The sequence below is a fragment of the Magnolia sinica genome, chromosome 7, assembly GCF_029962835.1.
Source record: "Magnolia sinica isolate HGM2019 chromosome 7, MsV1, whole genome shotgun sequence".
Classification (NCBI taxonomy): Eukaryota; Viridiplantae; Streptophyta; class Magnoliopsida; order Magnoliales; family Magnoliaceae; genus Magnolia; species Magnolia sinica.
The window spans coordinates 7,585,975-7,607,319 of NC_080579.1; the positions used below are offsets into that span (position 1 = coordinate 7,585,975).

The 21,345-nt window shown below is 40.7% G+C and overlaps 1 protein-coding gene and 1 pseudogene across 1 annotated transcript; one reads left to right on the forward strand and one right to left on the reverse strand.

The window, feature by feature from the left end:
- Positions 1-6,049: 6,049 nt before the first annotated feature.
- On the reverse strand, positions 6,050-7,342 carry LOC131250524 (putrescine hydroxycinnamoyltransferase 3-like). Its single transcript, XM_058250810.1, has one exon. The coding sequence runs from the start codon at positions 7,340-7,342 to the stop codon at positions 6,050-6,052; it is 1,293 nt and encodes a 430-aa protein (XP_058106793.1).
- A 6,825-nt stretch (positions 7,343-14,167) lies between these two features.
- On the forward strand, positions 14,168-15,081 carry LOC131251937 (glycine-rich protein 2-like; annotated as a pseudogene).
- Positions 15,082-21,345: the final 6,264 nt, after the last annotated feature.

The window sequence follows — 21,345 nt, forward strand, 5'->3', positions numbered from 1 at the left end:
AGACCTTGGCCGCATCACCAAGCTAAGCAGGAAGGCAGCTCGGTCTCAACAGTTTAGGGCAAGTCGGCAAATCATCCATCCACTTAATACTGAAGGAAAAAGTGATCATGGTTCACCAGAAAACTCAAGTCGATAAACCAATCTTCAAGGTAGCTGTATGGCTCACCTTGGATTATCCACCTCAACTTCTTACTAGAGCTGGGCAGGACCCGACTCAATCCAGCGGAACCGACTCGTTCGACTCGGTCGGATCTGACTCGACCCGAACCGAATGCCAGGGTCGAGTTCGGATCGAGTAGACCCATCCTGATCCAAATCCCGACCGAGTCGAGTCCGGGTTACGTAGGAATCTAATCTGACCCGATCCAAAATCTGATATGATCTGAAGCCCGACTCAGACCGAAATCAAGTACTATATATGCAAAACAAAAAAAACATACACATTCCCCTCTCTACCATAACCCTAGCAGCCGACTGTCGCACCCAACCCTCGATGTCCCCTACTCTGGCACCCAATCGGCTTCAAGCTCCTCTCTCTCTCTCTCTCTCTCTCTCTCTCTCTCTCTCTCTCTCTCTCTCTCCCCCCCCCCCTACTCATCCACACAGCAGCACATGTTCGGCTTCGAGCTCCTCCTCATCCTCCCCTCTCTCTCCTCCACTCGGTCGCACGGCAACACCCGTCCTACTTCGAGCTCCTCCTCCTCCACCTCTCTCTCTCTCCTCCACTCATCCACACAACAGTACCGGTCCGACCACCCATCCCATTCTTGAGCTCAATTTTTCAAGTATTTATTTATTTATTATTTTAATTAAAATGGATGACTCTAATCGGCTTGGCCCGTTGTGTTGCATTTGGGCCGATCCGAATCATACCCAACTCAATCTGACGCGGTTTCTCTGATCGAGTCCGACTTGGTACGGGTCAGCCCACCTAAGAATCGGTTCAGATCGATTCAGGCCCACTAGACTCGGTCCCGAGTCAGATCGAGTTCGGGTCAGGGTTTTCACAATATCGGATTGAGTCGAGTTTGACCTAACTCGGTCCGACTCGACTCGATGCCCACCAATACTTCCTACTATACACCTCTGCCAGTTTTAACTTGGCCCTAACCGACTCTATCTAAAATCCACCGAGGGTTTCGGATGATGATTACAATACGAATTCACCTGAGATCTCCGTCACGAATTTCGAGAGATCAGCATAATACGCCCAGGATCCGAATCTCATTGTAACATGTCCCTACTAAACAGGGAAATTGCCTCCTAGACCACTGCCCTCTCCCACCTATAAAAAGGAACATCCCTAATGGTGTAAGGTACGCGCAATCTAAAGCCTAAAACCGTACTCAGACCAGATCCATATTCCCTACCTAACTTAGGCATCGGAGGGTCCCCTGTTGCAGCCAGGGTCTCCTTTGTCCGCCCTTTGTGCAAGTACTTGAAGGTCCAAGGAAGGCTACCCAGATTTCTACATCAACAGGTATGATTAACTAAATTAAAACTTAATTAATCATGGATTTACAACTTAAGGTTGAAGATATTTAATCTACTCCTAAGATACTTTAGTGAAAGCTGCTAAGCAATACTGATCTAAGTTAGAAAAAGGCTAGGCTATGATAGGATAAATGTAAAGTAGATAAATGTATTTAAAATAAGGTCTCAAGCTCTTCTTCGTGTGCTCCCTTTATAGCTCATCAGGGCAGTAAAACCCTCATTGGGTTTACCTTTCTGATCGTGGATCCTCCGCGCTCTTTGGACATGAGAATCTTGTAGACATATTTGAAATTGCAGGCTTCTCGAATCTTCTTCTCACAGCCGATCATTTCCATGGGAGATATTTGTGGCCCACTAATCATACTTGGTCATCATCATACTGAGAAAGTCAAGATTTCTCTAACGAAGATAGTCGAGCCAAGATCCAGACCGCTCATCTAGTAGCCCACCTCCTTCACTTTCGGTCGAGCTGTTGGATGGTCCATATCAAACAGTCTCCTACATTTTCACCATTCACTGCAGAATGGTTTGGAGTGCGAGAGGGGATAGATGGACACTAGAATGGGTCCGGCTAGATCTTCCATCTAATTCCCTCTCATTCCCTTTATTCCGATTGAACCCAAGGTTGGGAACTGGTGTGTCTGTCTCTCCGAACTTAGGTCCAATCCATGGCTGGATCCACTTATATATTGGTCTAATCATCCGATATTTAGAACTTTCTAAAATGCAATGAAGTCTTCAAACGTTTCAGAGAAGATCTCCGGCCCATTGTTGTCATGTGCTGTGGTCCACTTGAATTTTGGATCTACTTGATTTTAATTTGAACTCCCGACCTATTGTTGTCATGCTAAACCGATGGACAGGGTTGATAAGTAGTGCCCATCTCTGTGGGCCTACATAGCTTTCCACCACAGGATCTTCGTGTGGTGGGGGCACAGGCAAGTCGCGCGATTTTGGTGTAGTGCGCCTCCTCTCACGCAGGAGACCGATTGGCTGCAGCGCCCCGTGCAGGAATTCCTGCACCACTGAGCTATATGGGATATGATGTATGTATTATATCCACGCTATTCATCCATTTGGCTACCCCATCTTGAGGCATAAGCCAAACAAGTGGCAGTTACACAGCTCAAATTCATACACTACAAGCCAGGAAAGGTGGGGATTGAACGGTCACCGTTAAAAACTTTTGGAGTCATACAAGTTTTTTTTGGATAAAGCCTATATTTGTTTATTCCCTTCATCCAGATGCGATTGATCTTATTTACAGGTTGGATGGCACATAAGCATCATGGTGGGTGCTGGGAATGATTCAACAGCGGGTGTCAATATTCCACTATTTCCTGTGGTGTGGTTTAGTTGATTTATTTTTTGCCACATGCATACTCAAAAATGATCTAAAAAAACGGATGGATAGCATCGATATAACAAATACATCATGATGGCCCGCGTAGCTTGGTGCTGCAGGAATCTCCGCAGTCGGCAGGCAATCCGCGTCAAACAGACCCATTGCCGGAAACGGATTGGCTACTCCCCCTGCCACTAGCCCGGTGGCTGATTGTCAGTGCTCTTTGGGTCCATGATGTTCGTGTTTCATCCATTCCCCATCCCTTTTTATAGGTCATTTTAGGGCTTGAACCCAAAAATGAGGGGGATATAAATCTCATTTGGACCACACCACAGGAAAACAATAGTGATTGGATATCTAGCATTAAAATCCTCCTAAGGCCCGCTGTATTGTTTATTTGACATCCAATCTGTTGATTAGGTCATACAGACCCAGATGAAGGGAAAAAAACAAAGATCAGCTTGATCCAAAACTTTTATGGCACCCAAAAAGTTTCTAGTGGTCGATGTTCATTCAACACTGTTTCCTGTAATGTGGTCTAGTTGAGATTGGGATATATCTCATTTTTTGTCTCATACCATAAGATTATCTAGAAAAATAGATGGACGGCATGGATGAAACACATACATCATAGTGGGACCCACAGCACACCGACCACCACCCATTGGCTGGTGGTAGGGGAGTAGCCCATCCGTTTCCCCCATTGCCACCCCCAGATGCTGCCAAATTCGTCACTACTGTTCTTAGCCGTCAAATCTACTTTCAAATATTTGAAGTCATTTTATTTCTTTTTGGCCTACTTAAACGAATTATTTGGAACCAACTGATCAACGTTCAGCATCATCCAATCAGGAATATTTAGGAGGAAACCCTTTATCCGCTGTGAATTACATTAGATCCACGGTCTGGATCACCAAAACATGCCCCTGTAAATCCATACCGTTCATCAATATTTCCTATTGCGGATAGGCCATACACTAAGAATCACACCATTAACATGATGTTAGCTTACCGGTTGGAAGATTTTTCCCATTGAATGTCAATCAATATTGGTTGTACATATTCCTAAAAGGCCAACTATATATATATATATATATATACACACAAAATTTCATTGATCGATGAAAATAATTACAATTCGGGTTTCCTCGGGAGAAAAAGGACCCGAAGGAAACCTATCATTAAAGCCCAAGCTACGACCAAGCAAAAGAAGATATGCCTTCAGGGGTGGCCTCTGACTCAGACAGATTCCCTGATCGCCCCTAGACCTACCTTATATAGGAAGATCAGGCCTCTGACCTGTTGGGGCAGATCAGAAGGATCCCCAAAAAGTGAGAAGGATTGGTTTGCGCTGCCCAAATTAGCCAACGCATCCGTTGGAGCGTTACCTTCCCGGAAAATATGAGAAAACACAATCTAACCTCTCATTTTAAATCTGCTGATCCTGTTCATCCAATAACCCCATTTCCAAATCGGCTTGGCTTCTCCCCTTAACACCTTCACTACTAGTTATGAGTCCGATTCAACTATGACGTTCGGGAAGCCCCTGGAGAGACAATGGCTGATTTCGTCGTGCACCGCACGGATTTTAGCGTAACTATTTAAATCCACACCATAACCATCCGAATAGGCAAAGATGAAAATGCCCCTTTCATCTCTGCAAACTCTACCACCTCTTACGTTCTCAAGATCACCTCTCAAGGAACCATCATCATTGACCTTCACCCATCCTGTCGCGGGTTTACTCCATTTCACCATTAAGGATGAACTATGCTGACGGCGACTAGAGGATTGACTGGGTAGCGAATCGGGCAAAAGGGGCTCAACTACAATGCCCGAGATGAGGATTCTTAAACCACTAATGGAGGAAAGCCACCATGATACACGCACCATTACCGAAGCCACTGATGGAGTTTTCTCTTCAAAATTGCAGCATTCCTCTCCTTCCAAACTTCCTACGGCAACAAACAAGGTGCCAATTTGTGGAGGGAGGACAGGATATAATCTGTGGCCAGGATCACCAAACTAGTGTGATGTTTAGGGCACGCCCAATCCATAGTAGAGATCAACTGATGAATGGCTCTGATCTAATGAATGTGCGCTGGGTGGACAGATAATGAACTGTTGATAGCTATTGGATACCAGTTATAGCACTTGATCATCTCTCAAGAAATTAAGGACATTTTAGTCAAACAGCGGCAATTGGTCTGAAACGTCTGCAAATGGTCCACATCCATGGATTGATGGATGGGGTTATATATATATATATATATATGTGTGTGTGTGTGTGTGTGTGTGTGTGTCAGATGAGCATAAAATTCAAACAGGCCACGTGACGTGGATCCTCATAAAACCTCGAATTTCACCCCATCCAAAACCCCAGTGGACGATAACAAAAGAGAGAAGCAAACAAAGGAATTAATTTTTTATTTATTTTTTACCATAGCCATCAGATTGTTGTGGGGTTTCACTAGGTGCCGCATCACGTGGCCAGATCAGATTGTTGTGCTCACCTAGGAAGGTGTGCGGCTGATCATTTGCACGTCTGGCACCCAGGTTGAAGATCTGGACCGATCATCTGTTTGGCCCTAAGGTTGATTGCCCATATTCCGAACCACACTGGTCTTCGGATAATCCTAACCCTCAACTAGAGGAACTTTTCTCCTTGACTATCAACCATTGGTTGGACCTATTCTTTCTTCTCTAATTATCAATTTTTACACTCAGAAAGTCCTCCGGCCAATGGTTGCAATGAGTCAACCAGTGTGGTTCTTCGGTGAAACCCCATATGTTGTAAGGCCCAGAAGATGAACCGTATGGATCTGGCACATGTATGGGGAGTGTAAAAATAGACTACTCGATCTAATAGGTAACCACACCACAGCATTTTCCCAACAAGCTAAAAACTAGAACAAGTACATTTCTTTCGGCACTCTGACCTCTTACACGTAATAACATAGGACACGAGTTTAACATCCAAGGCACTTATCCGGTAGATGATCACACTGATAAAATCCCCATCACAAAATTCGGGCTGATCAGATCATCACAAAGACCACACATCCATGAATTCGCTTATACGTCCAATTAATTTGCACATGTGCGGCCAACCCGATGATCGGACTAGCCTGATATTTTAGGCAAGGAATATACACGGTGTGGCAAGTCTGATGAGTGGCTAGGATCTCGCATATGCCACGTGCCCACAAACTAATCTAGGGAATGGGAGATCTGCCTGAAGAGCTCTGCATGGTCTTCAAATAAGGTGAGCAAGACATCCACAGCACCTTCACCAACCCCATGCAACGTAGGCATCAAGACCACCACACCTTCCACTGGGACCCACGAAGGAGCAAAAGCACATAAGTTCCCTCCATCACCAAAATCCACTTCCCGGAAAGGAAACCCTAACCAGCTATCAACTTCCAGATTAGGGCACAGAGCTGGCCCCTCCAAATCAGTAACGGGCACCAGTACATCCCCACCGTTGATCGCCCCGAAGTCAATCAACGACCGGATATACCCATCCCCGATGCGACCGACTGCATCATGCAGTAATCGCGCCGCATCCGCGACACTCCCTTCAGTCAGCTCCTTCACACGCGCCCTTGGGTATGCGTTGACGACCATGTTGCCAAAGTACTCCGATGGTGCGGCTGGCCACAATCTTGGCCGTCCATTCACGGCCACCCTGATCTGAGTAAGCGTATCAGGATCAAGCCCACGAGCCCTGGTTATGTTCTTCCAAATGTGGCCTGTCAAAACCTCAAAAGTAGAATGTTTCCGTGGCATTTGAGCTTTGATCTTTGATATGAACTCTCCACTGTAGTGGACCATCACGTTGTGTACTTTTTTCGATTTAAAAGTAGAAGGAAGAGAAGATGGTGGTAGTGGAAGTGGCTGAAAATCGATCCCCCAATGGTTATGATCACATCTTGGTGGGTCCCGGTGTATTAGCATGTTTCGATCATTGACCGGAAACCTGTCTACCTGGAGCCCACCAACCAACTTTCCCCATGCAATAAAGAATGAGCTAATCGCTTTACCATCAGCCACTCGATGGTGGGATGTTAAGCCAATCACCAGGCCGCCACATGAAAAGCGGTTGAGCTGGACTTGAAGTAAGTGTCGAGCCTCATCGATTGGAGGGTGAAACCGAACCAGCTCTGGCGACGGCTCAAGTGGCAAAATATCTACTAATTTCGATTCCACATTCGTCTCCACTACTAGAACACCTCCACCATTCTCTCCGAGTGAAATATATGGACGGCAATGATCATCGTTCTCTACGAGCTGGCCCGCTAGAGTAGGAAAGAGCTCTACAGCCTTCTTTAAGCCATCTTTCAAGGCGGTATTTGTCGGCATCGGCGGCATGTAGGCATGTAACACCGCGATATGCATGCCTGGTGCCAGCATGTCGAAGACAGTGAGGGGTATTTTGGTATTTTCGGTGGGAGGCAGGCCTTCGGGAATGACTGTAGAACTCACTAGATGAACTTCCATTTTTGGGGTGATGGACTTTCTTTGTTGTGCTAGCATTGATGTACTCTCTGCAATTTATAGTCATCCTTAGGATCCCTCTCCAGCTTATTCTTTTCTTTTTCTTTTTTATTCTTTTTTTTTAAAAAAAAAACGTGGGAGGACTACCTCCTATTTAATGAAATGAATCGGATACATGTGATTGCACCACTGAACTTTGGAAACAGTCCACGCTGAAACCTCAACGACCCTTCGATTTAAATAGAGCCGTTCACACATTTGAATATAGTCAGTTCCAATAAAAAATGTAACCTCGCTGTTACAGATTTGAAATTTCCTTGACTGTATAGCTGATTGGAGGCAATTTTGGTAGAGATATGTTAATGGTTCTCTTACTACGTGCAGGTGGGGCCATGGTTCACCTAGACCAGTTAAGTGTTGGACCCCACTGTTGATGGACCACTTGATCTTCTATAGTTAAATGATGAGGATATGTATAAAGTTATGTGGTTTCAATGATTAGAACCACTGACATGAGGGGATCCACTTTGGATGAACCACGTTCGTTAAATCTCTAAGTTAATTAGAGACCCTTTGATTCCAATCTGGGGCCTTCACCGTTGTTTCTATATTTCTGTTCTTGAGGATCTACTTCCGGTCCACAAATTGAAATGTTATCATTGTCCGATCCATGAGATTTTTGGGGGCCCACTAGACCAATGGTCTTGATCAATCAACCATGTCCCACTTTATAATATTAGTCGAACTTCGAGTCAATCTTCTTAAGAATTTTCACCGGGGGAGTTGGTTGATACTCTAGCTTCGTATGACACTTGATATGCTGATGCTGGCATGTGAAAATGGTACACGTGGCATATATTAACTCAAATTAAACTGACTAATTAAAATCAGCTTGATCGTTCCATCACCTGAGCCAGGTGGTCACAAAAGAAACGGGCAGTTGAAAATGTCTGGTTATGATCCATAATCAAAGCAATTATGACGATTGGAATCCAGATAAGTGAAGCATGTTCTTCTTTAGAGGCAATCTACAAGGTGGGGTTAACTGGATCAGCGGCTTGGATCCTGCCAATTGGCACATGGGTTGTGTTGTTTTTTATGTTTTAAATGAATTCATAAACAGGGTCTGTTGATGCCATCGATCAGTGTTCGATGCCATCGAATAGCTACTCGATCCCATCAAAAATTTTCTAAATTTCTCCAATTGGTTGTTGGCCGATTTGGGTACCTGTTCGATGCCATCGAACTTAGTTTTAATGCCATCGAAACTTAAGTTCGATGCCATCAAACCCATCGAAGTGCAATTGAGAAAATCCAAAATTCCACGTTTTGTCTCTGAACTATTTAGTGTTTGTTCGATGCCATCGAAGCGGGGTTCAATGCCATCGATGGTCTATTGATGACATTAAGACCCATTGAACGTGTCACGGATTTTGCGCAGATGTACGTATATATATGTGGAATTTGTTTCCAATTTTGTTTGGGATTCTTCCCATGGCTATAAATATGGGTGTAAATTGGAACTAGGGAATCCAAGAGCTTTTCTGATTCGTTCCTAGGGTTTCAAGTGTGTAGCTTGGGTTGATTTGAGGCTTGTTTAAATTGAGTATTCTCTAAACTCTTGTAATTTTCTGCTTTCATAGTGATTATTTGTCACTTTGTGTCATGGTTTTTTCCCATAAGGATTTTTCCATGTTAAATTCGGAGTGATCTTATTGTGCTTGATTAGTGCAATTGGATTACTTCCCTTGATTCATCTCTGTATGCTTCCGCGGTACCCCAACAAGCTACATGTATTGTTACACGTCCCCTTGTGGCTTGTAGGGCACACTTTCTCATTTTTCACACAACAGACAGAATTGATGGGCCTCGTTCGTGGCCGGTAGGTGGTAGTAGAGGAAAAGGCTTGCATGAAACCTTTCGGAATTTGAAGACTCCAATGTGGCAATGTTACTATGGATGCGAATTGCGTCCTACCCCCACTGTCTCTAGCCATGAACGGGGAGTTCTGTAGGCGGGCCTACCGTGATGTATCTGTTTATCTATGTTGTCCATTCATTTTCACAGATCATTATAAGGTATGATTGCAAAAATAAGGAAGATCCAATGCTCAAGTGGACCACACCAAATAGTAAGCTTGAGTCGCATTAAATGTACAAAGCATTAAATGCAAGAGTCATCTATGGAGTGGGTCTACTTGAGCATTGGATCTACCTCATTGTTGTGCTCATACCTTGAATTGATCTAAGAAAACCGATGAATGGCGTATATATTCAAATACATCATGGTGGGCCAACCCACAGAACTACCTGTTAGTTGTTAAAGACAGATGGGGTAGTATGCAACCCGCGTCTGCTACTACTATGTGCTTCTTTCAACCTTTTACAAATGATGGTGAACGTTGTCATATATTAAGTACAGACCATTCAAATTGCGAGCCATGTTGTGGATTGAGCGTAACTCGATGATCAATCAAATCATATTAACAATCAATCAAATCAAGTCCAGACCTTTCTTTTAAAAAATTACTACCCTGAATTCCCTCCCTTCGAGACATAAGGCCAGATGAAGCAGGAGGAGGGTCCTCACCACTATGCCCGATCATCATGATCTCTGCAAGGCTGGGCTTGAAGTCGGTGTCAGATGCGATTTATTTCAGATCACCCCTACATTACAACTCTTTAGGTTCATCTAGCTTGGGTGGGATATGGACTATGATCCACTTAATGAGGGGCAATTCCTACCCCTTTCCTGGGTCCTTTTCGAGTAGCTCAATCAGGGTCATTTCTCTCATTTGGTCCTCTTAGGATGGAGTTTAGCCTGCCATGGGGTAGATGATCCTACACTAATGAATTTGATTAGTGTGCAAATGAAGGGATCATTTTAGTCCTAATGGCCCCATCCTCTCCCCGGGACCTCTACACTTTGGTTTCTCACTCGGAAGAGGCCGGTATCCCATTCCTCTCCTACTATATATCATTTCTTCAAGTTTATTCTTGTTATGTGATCTGATAATAGAAAACTTAGTGTTTGGCATGAGGGAAGATGAAGTTTGATATAAGGGGACATGTTATTGGGATGCAATTCTGATATAGAGTGGGTCGCGGACAATTTCAAGGCCAAGATGGACCAAAGAAAGTCCGATCGGAAGCAGAAGTGATCCAGATCATCAAAACCTTAAAACAGACATATCTCACAAACCGGAATGACTTATTCGACATACCATATATGATTTTGGGGTAGGAGAAGCTACTTTAGCCACCCAACCCCGCTATGTCAGGTTACTCATGCCAAATTTGTAAGATTCCATCATATCAATGGTCGAAAAACCATTTTATTTCTGTTTTTACTATTTATAGTAAGTTTTAGTTCGATCATAACTTTTGATCTGTTGAGTTTTAGGAGTTGTGTCTAACATGAAAAGTTCTTAGAAAAAATAGGAGAATAACATGGTTAAGTCAAATAGAACACTTACTATTTTTGGCCGGAAAACATAAAGTCTAGTGGAAATCATGACCATCTATAAATAGTAAGTTTACTATTTATAGTAAGTCACGATTTTAGGGAGTTTTAGTTGTAGTTTGATTCTGAAACTTCTTTTTAGGGTTCGTATCAATATTTAAGGGATTGTAAACTCGTTTTTTTATCATCAATCAATTTATTTCATATTTATTTAGAATTTATTTCTATTTCCTATATCTCCTCATGGATTCATGGAATCTTTATGAGGAGTTCAGAGAAACTCTATGGATTCAAAGTAATTATCCCTTGAGGAAGATAGTGATCGACCTCATCACATCCTTCCCTACATCAGTTGGTATCAGATCGAGGCTTTCTCCTCAGATCTATGGCTTCTAGCAATGGGATGGGCAACAATCACATGGACGGTGCTCCATAGAATCATCTTTTAACAGCTTTTGAAGAAGTGTAATGAGAGAATCGACAAATCATGTAAGGGTTGCAGACTTTCATCAATCGCATGATGGATGCCCTACGGCAGCTCCGTGTTCATGGCAGTGATCCGCCCCTAGCAGGTGTTGGAACTCATAATCGCACTTGTCGCAGGATAGTGTTTGTCACGCTCGAAAATTCGGGTACAAAGTGTGCACCCTCAGACCTGAGTTTCAGTTCGTAACTCATACACAAAGTGTACTAATTTAATTTCTTAATCAGTTTAAATAGAGATGATAATTATATTCAGTCTAAGTTCCACCATAATCTTAATTACGCATACATAACACTTAGCACTAATCAACCAAGCATATATAAATCTTGATAACCCTTAAAATAAAATAAATCTTAAAAATCATTCATTTATTATATCATCATACTACAATTATGTTATTCCATACTAACATTGTTTCAATGCAATAAATGTAAATAATTTCTTAAAATCTCAAAATTAATAGCGATATGCATTTTGCGTTAATTAAACTATGCTAGCAAGTAATCAAAAATGGTATAATGCAGCCACTTCATCTTTAGATAAGTATGGCCATGTTTCACATGAATCGTGTTCAGGTATGATGCATCCTTCCGATTCTTGCACCACATCATCTGCTAATGGCTCCTCTGTATAGTTTTTCCATCAATAAAAAGGTAAGCTGGCTAGCCTTAGTGAAATAACCCAGCATGGTTCATAATCATAGTAATTGAAATAACATAAAATGGATGTACAATAATATGGATATAAATGATGTATGAATACATTAGATTAGGTGATCGTCCATCTGCTTGGGTTGGAGGTCGTCAACTCGCATCCACCTGTTGGGTAGGCTTCCACCCTTCGGTAGACTTGAGCATAATCCGCATCTGGTAACGCTCTACCAGGATCGACATTTCTTCCAGGGAGGGCCCCTAAGATCGACCATGCATTATGCAAATGTAACGAATGATGGATGATATGTAAATGCATATCTTTCATATTTGGCATAGTTATTTTGATCGGAATATTCACATATGAATTTAGCATACAAATTTTCATAACAAAATTCTCAAATTAGTATATCAATCAATCAAACAATCACAAATGATTTATTTTAATTTTAATAAATTATAAGACAAGTTGGGTTACTCACCTGAGTCTGATAATGTAGAATCTACAAGGTAAATGGGTTAGTTTGAATTCAGAGATCCTATCAGTTATATCAATAACATTATTATTCATCTAATTATTTTATATGGTGGGGCCCACCTTTAATATATATCCTAGGTAGCCAAATCTTAAATAATTAAATAATTAAAATTATATATTTATTAAATTTAATTATCAAATTTTAGATCTTCCTTTTAAGATTCTAAAATTGAATGTCAAATAATTAATCGAGGTGGCCCACTAGATGATTGGATCATCCAGATTCTTGAGATCTTGACATATTTTATCTCTACACATTGAATGAATGGTATAGATCTAACCATATATACACTAATGGCTCATCTCGACCTTCTACACGAAGTGATACCAACACTTGCGCAAAAATTTAAGATTCCTTTATTAAACACTTCTAGATCTAACTAATGTAGCCTATCTGATGGTCAGATTGATCTGAAAATTTTGGCCCTTGTATATTTTGACCTTAGGGATCATATGATCCATACAGATCTATCTTACATAATCAGATTCCATCCATTTAATATATTCCTAAAATGTTACGAACCAGATCTGAAATCATAAAAATATCACTTTATTAAAATTGACTCTACACACCTATAGAATGATATTGTGAATAATCCATACCATCCATTGTATAGATCAAGACGAAATTAACAGCATAATAAAAAATTAAAAAGATCTAATGATTAGAACTTACCTGATCGAGCCTTCTTAAAATCTACTCTCCCTTATTCTCTAAAGCTTTTTATTTTTTTCTATTAAGCATTTTTTTTTTAAGAAACTACTTAATAAGATAGGATGAGCACATCCTCCCTTATCCTGAATTTGAATTTTTTAGGACATTTGATTAAAAAAATTTATTATTACTACTTCAAGAATCAATCCCTAAACCTCTCTCTCAATTAAGAATGTCTCTACCAACTCAACTATTGACTTGTTTTTATTTTTTATTTAAAAATAAAAATTTTAAATATTTATTTTAATTTTTTAATGCACCAAAATTTATGGTTATTACAGTATCGACAGTGAAACACAGGACCATTCCTAAAGAGGGAGAATCTAGCGACGAGGAGATCGATAACATGACCCTCCAATATCCCAGACAAGGTGGCGATTGAGAAGATTGGACAGATCGAGAATACAAGATAAGGGTCGATCTTCCCAGCTTCAATGGCCAACTTCACATCAAGAATTTCCTCGATTGGCTTTCTGATTCCCCCTGCTCGTTAGTACATAGAGGTGTGCCCCGGAAGGACATGCCTCATTAAAGGTTTCCAGGCCAATTTTCTCCATCGAATCGGGCTTGTGCGCACATACAGGCTTGGGCATAACTTAACACATTACATAAGTTTCATGAAAGACAAAAGGTTTATAAACCCATTTACAACTCACATTACACAAGACTATGAAAGACAAAGTTGTTTTTGCTTGTCCAAAAAAACTTTTCCTTCTAATTTTTAGAATACACATAATTACACGAGAGTACCCAGTTTCTGATCTGATATTTGAAAAAAAAAATTTTATGCGCACTCGAGCCTATCGTCAAGCATACTAACGTGCCTGTGAACCAATGTATCAATAATTGTTTTGTCACATTTCTACTTTTCAATTACTCTTTAGGCACTTTCCATATGAGTATAACTATATATAGTAAACATATGTCATCAAATGGAGGGGGGATTAGGGTTCGTTCTTCTCTCTTTGGAGTTCCTAAGGTTATCGTGTCCCCCATGGCACAAGGTAGCAGATCGAGCGGTGTTGTGAAGTGGTTTAACGGCTAGAAGGGCTTCGGCTTCATAACGCTGGACGACGGTGGGGAAGATCTGTTCGTCCATTAGTCGTCTATCAAATCTGACGGCTACCGCAGCCTCGCTAAGGGGGAAGCCGTCGAGTTCGAGATCAAGCAGGGCGATTATGGACGGACCAAGGCCATTGATGTGAGTGGGCCCAACGGATCCTCCATGTAAGGAGACCGAAGGGGTGGAGGAGGCGGCAGTGGCGGAGGCCGGGGAGGTGAGTACAGGTTCGGAGGTGGCGGCGGGTATGGTGGCGGTGGGTATGGCTTCAACGACAGTGGCGGAAGAGGTGGAGGTGGAAGAGGCAGACGCGGAGGGAGGAACGGCGGTGGTGGTGGCGGGTACGATGGTGGCTATGCGGCAGTGGTGGAGGCGGTGGCAGAGGCAGAACTTGTTACATTGCGGTGAGCCGAGCCATATGGCAAGGGACTGTTATCAGGGCAGCGGTGGCAGTGGAAGGAGTGGCGGCAGCGGTGGCGGGAGGTACAGAGGTGGTGGAGGCGGTGGCGGTGGTGAATCGTGTTATAACTGCGGGGAGCAGAGAAATTTTGCTAGGGAGTGCCCTAGTGGCTTGATGAAATGAAGTGGGTAGGTTTTTTTTCTTTTTTCTCTTTTTTTTAGCTCTTTTTTTGGGTTCCCATTGGATATTTTGAATTGGGTTTTGGTTTTTCGGGTTGTTGGTAGTGGAAATCTGACCGTTGATGGAGGTGGGTCTGGTTTTTCTCCTTTTCTTTTTCTACTGATATGCGTTTTTTGGACTTGTTTTTGGAGCAATCGTGCTTTGATGTGGAGGGAAGGAAAGGTTTGTTTTGTTTAAAGATTGAAAAAAAAAAGCATATGCCATCAAACTTGTGGATCAAGTGAGCCCCACAATAATGATGCGATGCCAAAAAAATAGGATTCTTATCCAATCATTAGGTGGGCCACAGTATAAAATAATAGACAACCATGCACAAAAAACTTTAATTTGGTAGCTTATATGATGGTTCTATTGTCCTGAACATTGGTTGTCCCACTCCCAAGGGAGACAACCTTTTCCTGTTGGATGACATATATATACCACACACGCCATAGCAGCCCCACAAGAAAAGTGTTATAGAATAAGCTTATCAAAAATGTCAATTTAGCTAAACTCATATCCATTCAAACATTAGATACCTGTCAAGCCAACCCAACCCATTACCACCCTATGCACGAATTCTTTCATTAAGTGCAGGTGGGGTCATGGTTCACTTATACCATTTAATTATTAAACCCACTGTTGATGGACAACTTGATCTTTTAAATTTGAATAATGAGGATATGTATTAAATCGTGTAGTTTTTGTTAAAATTGGTGCCTTTAATATGTGCTGAAACAGGGGAGTCTGATTGATTGACTCTAGGCTCGATCAATCAAGAAAATCCTAAATTTCCTAATTAATGTTTTGGATAGTTTTGGACATGTTTGATCAACCAAACATGTTTGCTCAATCAATCGAGATAATTCTGAAAAATCAAGTTAGCTCTTTGGACACTTTTGAGCATGTTTGATTAATCGAACATTATAGGATTGATCGATTCAAGAATCCTCGATCAATGTCTATTTATCGAAGGTTTAATTGATGGTGCGCGCAGTTTCTATGCAAATGTGTACTTTATTTCCTAATTCAGGTGTAACTCTATATAAGGGTTTATAATTGTGTGAATTAGGGAAGAAAACAAAAGTTAAGACATTATAAAATATGAGAGAGAGAAGCTAAGGTTTAGAGAAAGGTTATTTAGGTTTTCGCATCTGTAAGTTGATCTCATCTTGTGTAATTCATTTTTATAGTGAATTGCTTGTCACTATGTGCCATGGTTATTTTCCCAAAAGGGTTTTTTCACATAAACTGTGTGTTCTTTGTGGTTACTTTGTTTGTGTTTTTCATATTCCTTATATAATTCAATTTTGAGGTTGCTTCCCCCCCCCCCCCCCCCCTCAAACAAGTGGTATCAGGGTGTATGTTGGGGATTCAGTTAGAATCTGAAACATAACAATGAAGGGATTGAATGTAAAGTATGAGATAGAGAAGTTCACTGGGAAAAATAATTTTGAACTATGTAAGGTGAAGATGAGAGGCCTTCCAGTTTAACAAGGGTTCCACCACACACTCCTTGGGAAAGTGGAGTGTCCAAAATCTATGAATGAAGATGAATGAAAAGAACTTGATCAAAGGGTGATTACATTGATCCAATTATATTTAACTGATGATGTCCTTGACCAGACGACCACCACAGGCCTATGATGAAGTTAGAGAGTTTGTACATGATGAAAAAAGGAATGGTGGGAGCACATCACCTGGAACTATGTTAAAAAGATTAAAAAAAAAAACTATACACTGTTTTGGGTGGGCGCCACAAAAACTGGTACAAGTGAACGTATCAACAGTGCATAACGGTAGGCCTTCATACATTGCATGACTCTCAGCTCAAACATTCGAATCCAAACTGAATCCCTTCAAGAAAGGAAAGATAAAGTCTCATCAGTTATATCTGCACACCCTTCCACCACTCGAAGGACCTGAGTTTCCTTGCGAGGAGCCATCAACGTTGATCTTTACCTAGCCCATTTTCGGCCTATCCCACTTAAGAATCAAAAACCTCCTCGAACAAGGTTGTTTAAAGGAAATACTCATTGCTTGGACAACCAAATGTTTAGACAAGATACCATCCTTGGGATGAGGCAGGGTCGAGCCAAGATGGCAATCCATCTTTAGACCCAAAAAAATGGTCCTAATTGCATCCAAGATGATATCCTCAAAGCATTGGGCATTACATTATAACCAGATTTCTCATAGTATGAAACATGGAATCAAACCCCTCAAGGATGTGAAACCATCCATGTTTGAGGTCACAAGCCACCATTGAGAGGTTCTTACAACTATGGATTGCCCAATAAAAAATGATAGATCAAAGAGAAGGCTGAAGTAATTCCAAACCATCTTTATATGAAGAGGTAACTATATAATTTGAAGATAGCGAAGGGGTCGGATCTCGATGAGTACATTAACACATTCAACAAACTAATTTGTAAACTGACGAGCGTGGAGATGAAGATTGACGAAGAAGATAAAGCCCTGATCTTATTAACATCTCTTCCAGATTCCTACAAGAATTTGGTGGATACTTTGTGCCATGGTAGAGATATCTTGAACTTTGATACCATTATCTCATCGTTTCAGTCGAAGCAATTGAGAATGAATAACGGTGGGGAAGATATATCTAAGGGAGCGCTAGTTGCTAGGAGAAGAGCGTTTAAGCAAGAGAAAGGAAAATCGTGATCAAAAACCAAGTCTAATGGCAAAGGGAAGTTAAAGTACTGAAATTGTAGTAGACAAGGGCATATGATGAATGATTATCAAAGTCCTAAAACCCAAAAGGATAAGAACATAGGTAATTTATCGAAGGTGGCCAATTCAGCGAAATCTTGTGAAGGTTCGGATGGTTACAATATGTTATCGGTGTCCAAGTCAGGTCACTTTTATCAGGAGAGGATTCTGGATATCAGAGCATCTTTCCACATGATTGTCACCAGAATTGGTTCACCATGTATAGAGAGTATAATGTTGTCCTGGTTCTTATGGGTAATGATCATTTCTATAAGATGATTGGAATTGGATTCGTGTGCATGAGAATTTTTTATCGGATTGAACGTACTCTAATCGATGTTAGGCATATTCCTGATATAAATAAAAATCTAATTTTTCTAAGTGCTCTTGATGCACTAGGATGCGTACTAGTCATGATGATGTCCTGAAAGTTTCAAAGGGGATACTCACCATTATGAAAGCACAAAGGAGTGGCAATCTCTACAAATTGATCAAAAATACTATATCGGGTGGAGCTATAGCATTTGTAGTGGAGTCTGCGTCAGCACATGTGGAATGTGAGCCTAGTTTACATGAGCGAACTCGTTATGAGGGTACTCCTGGATCATGGTTTAATTCATACTTTTAATTTTTTATTTTTTTTGGAATGTATGTGAGAGTTGCATATATGGTAAACATCCAAAATTGTCATTTAAGATCGAGAAACATATCAATAATGGACCATTGGATTTTGTACACTCTGACATATGGGGGTTGTCTCCCTTTATTTCTAGATGAGAATTGTCATTCTTTATAACATTCATTGACGACTTCTCTATAAAGGTATGAGTTTATTTAATGAAGAATAAATCTAATGTTTTCACCACCTTCAAGACGTGAAAGGCAGTGGTAGAAAAGTAGACAATGTGGAAGGTCAAAGGGTTGAAGACAAATAATGGTGGTGAGTTTACTTCAATGGAATTTAATCAATTTTATAAAGATAAGGAGATATGAGGCACAACACAGTTAGGCACACATTAGAGTAAAATAGTGTGGTAGAACGTATGAATCAAACTCTTTTAAAATTAGCTCAAAGTATATTAAGTGTGTTGCATTAGGTAAGGACTTATGAGCTAAGGCCATTAACACGGCCTACAATTTAGTGAATTAGTCCCCATCTACAACCATTGATTGTAAAGTTCCTAAAGAAGTATAGAGTGATCAGGAAGTAGACTACTCAGGGCTGCGTATATTTGGTTGTGATGCTTACTCTCATATACCATCTGTTCAGAGTGATAAGCTAGACCAAAGGGCAAATAAGTGTTCTTTTATTGTCTATAGTGATGTGAAAGGATACATGTACGGAAGATCACAATTAGGTGGGATGTCAGGTTTAATGAGGGTTCCTTGTTCCATAAAGATTAACACAATTAAATATAAAACCCATCGGTGATTGATGTTAAAATAGAATCGAGTGAAAGACTTAAAGAAGTCGAGTCGTATGAAGAGGTATAAGAGCATGTGGAGCCGCCACCACTCAGGAGAATTCCACTATGGGATCGTAGATTACTGACAAGATACAGAGATGATTCAAGCATTGCATTCACCCTCATTACAAATGAGGGGGATCCGTCTACTTTTCTGGATGTACTTGATGACATAGGTACAAAAAAATGAATGACAGTAATGCAGGATGAGATGGATTCTTCATACAAGAATAAGATGTGGGAGCTGATGGAGCTTCACATTGGACATAAAATGATTAGTTACAAGTGGATCTATCAGAAGAAACAAGATAGGTATAAGGCCAGACTGGTAACGAAGGGTTATGGGCAAAAGGAGGGTGTCGACTTCAACAAGATTTTATCACCTTAAGGTCAAGTAGATATCTATCAGATTTGTGTTGGTGATGGTTGCCTAATACAATCTTGAAGTGAAATAGTTAGATGTTAACACTATTTTCCTACATGAGGAATTGGAAGAGCAGATCTATATAAAGCAACCAAAAGGTTTTGAGATATAGAGGTCAACAAATAAGGGTTGTAGGTTAAGGAGGTCATTATATAGCCTGAAACGGTCATCAAGACAGTAGTACAAAAAGTTTAATTCTTTCATGATGAGCCAACGGTTTACTAGAAGTGAATTCAATCACTGTGTTTACTTCATAGCATAAGTGATGGGGAATTCATTATCATGGCATTGTAAGTTGATGATATGTGCTTATTGTCAGCCAAAGCATGTCTGAGTTCAACATATTGAATGCTTAGTTATCTAGGACATTTGAGATAAAAGATCTAAGAGTTGTAAAGAGAATTCTCAACATTAAAATACACAGGGACAAGAAAAGGAGCAGGCCATGGTTGTCTCTGGAGAAGTATCTTAAGAAGGTCCTACTCAAGTTTAGGATAAACAAAGAAAGACCGTTTAACACTCCCCATGTTGCTCGCTTTCGGCTTTCTTCAAAATAATGTCCTATTATATATGAAGAAAAGTAGCATATATCTCGTGTATCCTAGTCAAGCGCAGTTGGCAGTTTGATGTATGCCCTAGTATGTATGAGACTAGATATCTCACATGCAATGGGTGTTGTGAGTACATATATGTCAAATCCCGGCAAGCAACATTGGTAGGCAGTGAAATGGCTACTTCATTACATACAAGGTGCGACTGACTATGTCTTGACCTTCAAAAAATTAAAGGAGAAACTAGTAGGTTATGTGGACATCGATTAGGCTGGAAACATAGATAATAGCAGGTCAACTTCTGAATACTCATTCATGCTAGCAGGTAGAGCGATCAATTAGATGTCGAAGCTTCATTTTATAGTTTCTCTTTCCAAAATCGAAGCTGAGTATATGACAATGATGGAAGCTTTCAAAGAGCTAGTTTGGTTGAGGGGAATGATAAACGAGTTGGTGCTTCAACAGGAAGTTGTGCCAGTTCACTATGACAAAAAGAGCGATATGAACTTTACAAAGAACTCAGTGTACCACTCCTAGACCAAGCACATTGATGTGCATCATCACTTATACGAAAGATGTTAGAGAAAGGCAGTGTTGTTCTTGAGAAGATTCGCACCAGTGAAAATCCGGCCAACATGCTTATAAAAGTGGTTCCTGCACATAAGTTCAAGTTTTGCTCAACTTCTCTAAAGCTTGGCAAAGATAGAATAAAGACAGAGTGTGCACAAGATCATGATGATAATAACTATGATGCAGACGATTAGAGATGGAGGAAGTAACTCGAAATAGTGGAGCATGGAAATTGAAGCCACAATGGAGATTGTTGAAATTGATGCCTACAATCTATGCTGACACTGGGGAGTTCAAACGATCAACTCTAGTCTTGATCAATCAAGACAATTCTAAAATTTTCAATTAACTCTCTAACAGTTTTGGACATGTTCAATTGATAGAGATAATTCCAAAAAATCAAGTTAATTCTTAAGACACCTTTAAGCATGTTCAATTGATCGAACATTGTGGGATCAATCGATCAAAGGTTCGATTGATGGTGCGCGTAGTTTCTGAGCAAATGCATATTTTGTTTCCTAATTCGAATGTAACTCTATATAAGGGTTTGTAATTGTGTGAATAAAGGTAAAGCACTAAAGTTAAGACGTTTTAGAATGTGAGAGAGATGAGCTAAGATTTTGAGAAGAGTTATTTGGGTTTTTATATCTATAAGTTGATCTTTGTCTCTTATAATTCATTTTCATAGTAGATTGCTTGTGGCTTTGTGTTGTGATAATTTTTTTTTCAAAGTATTT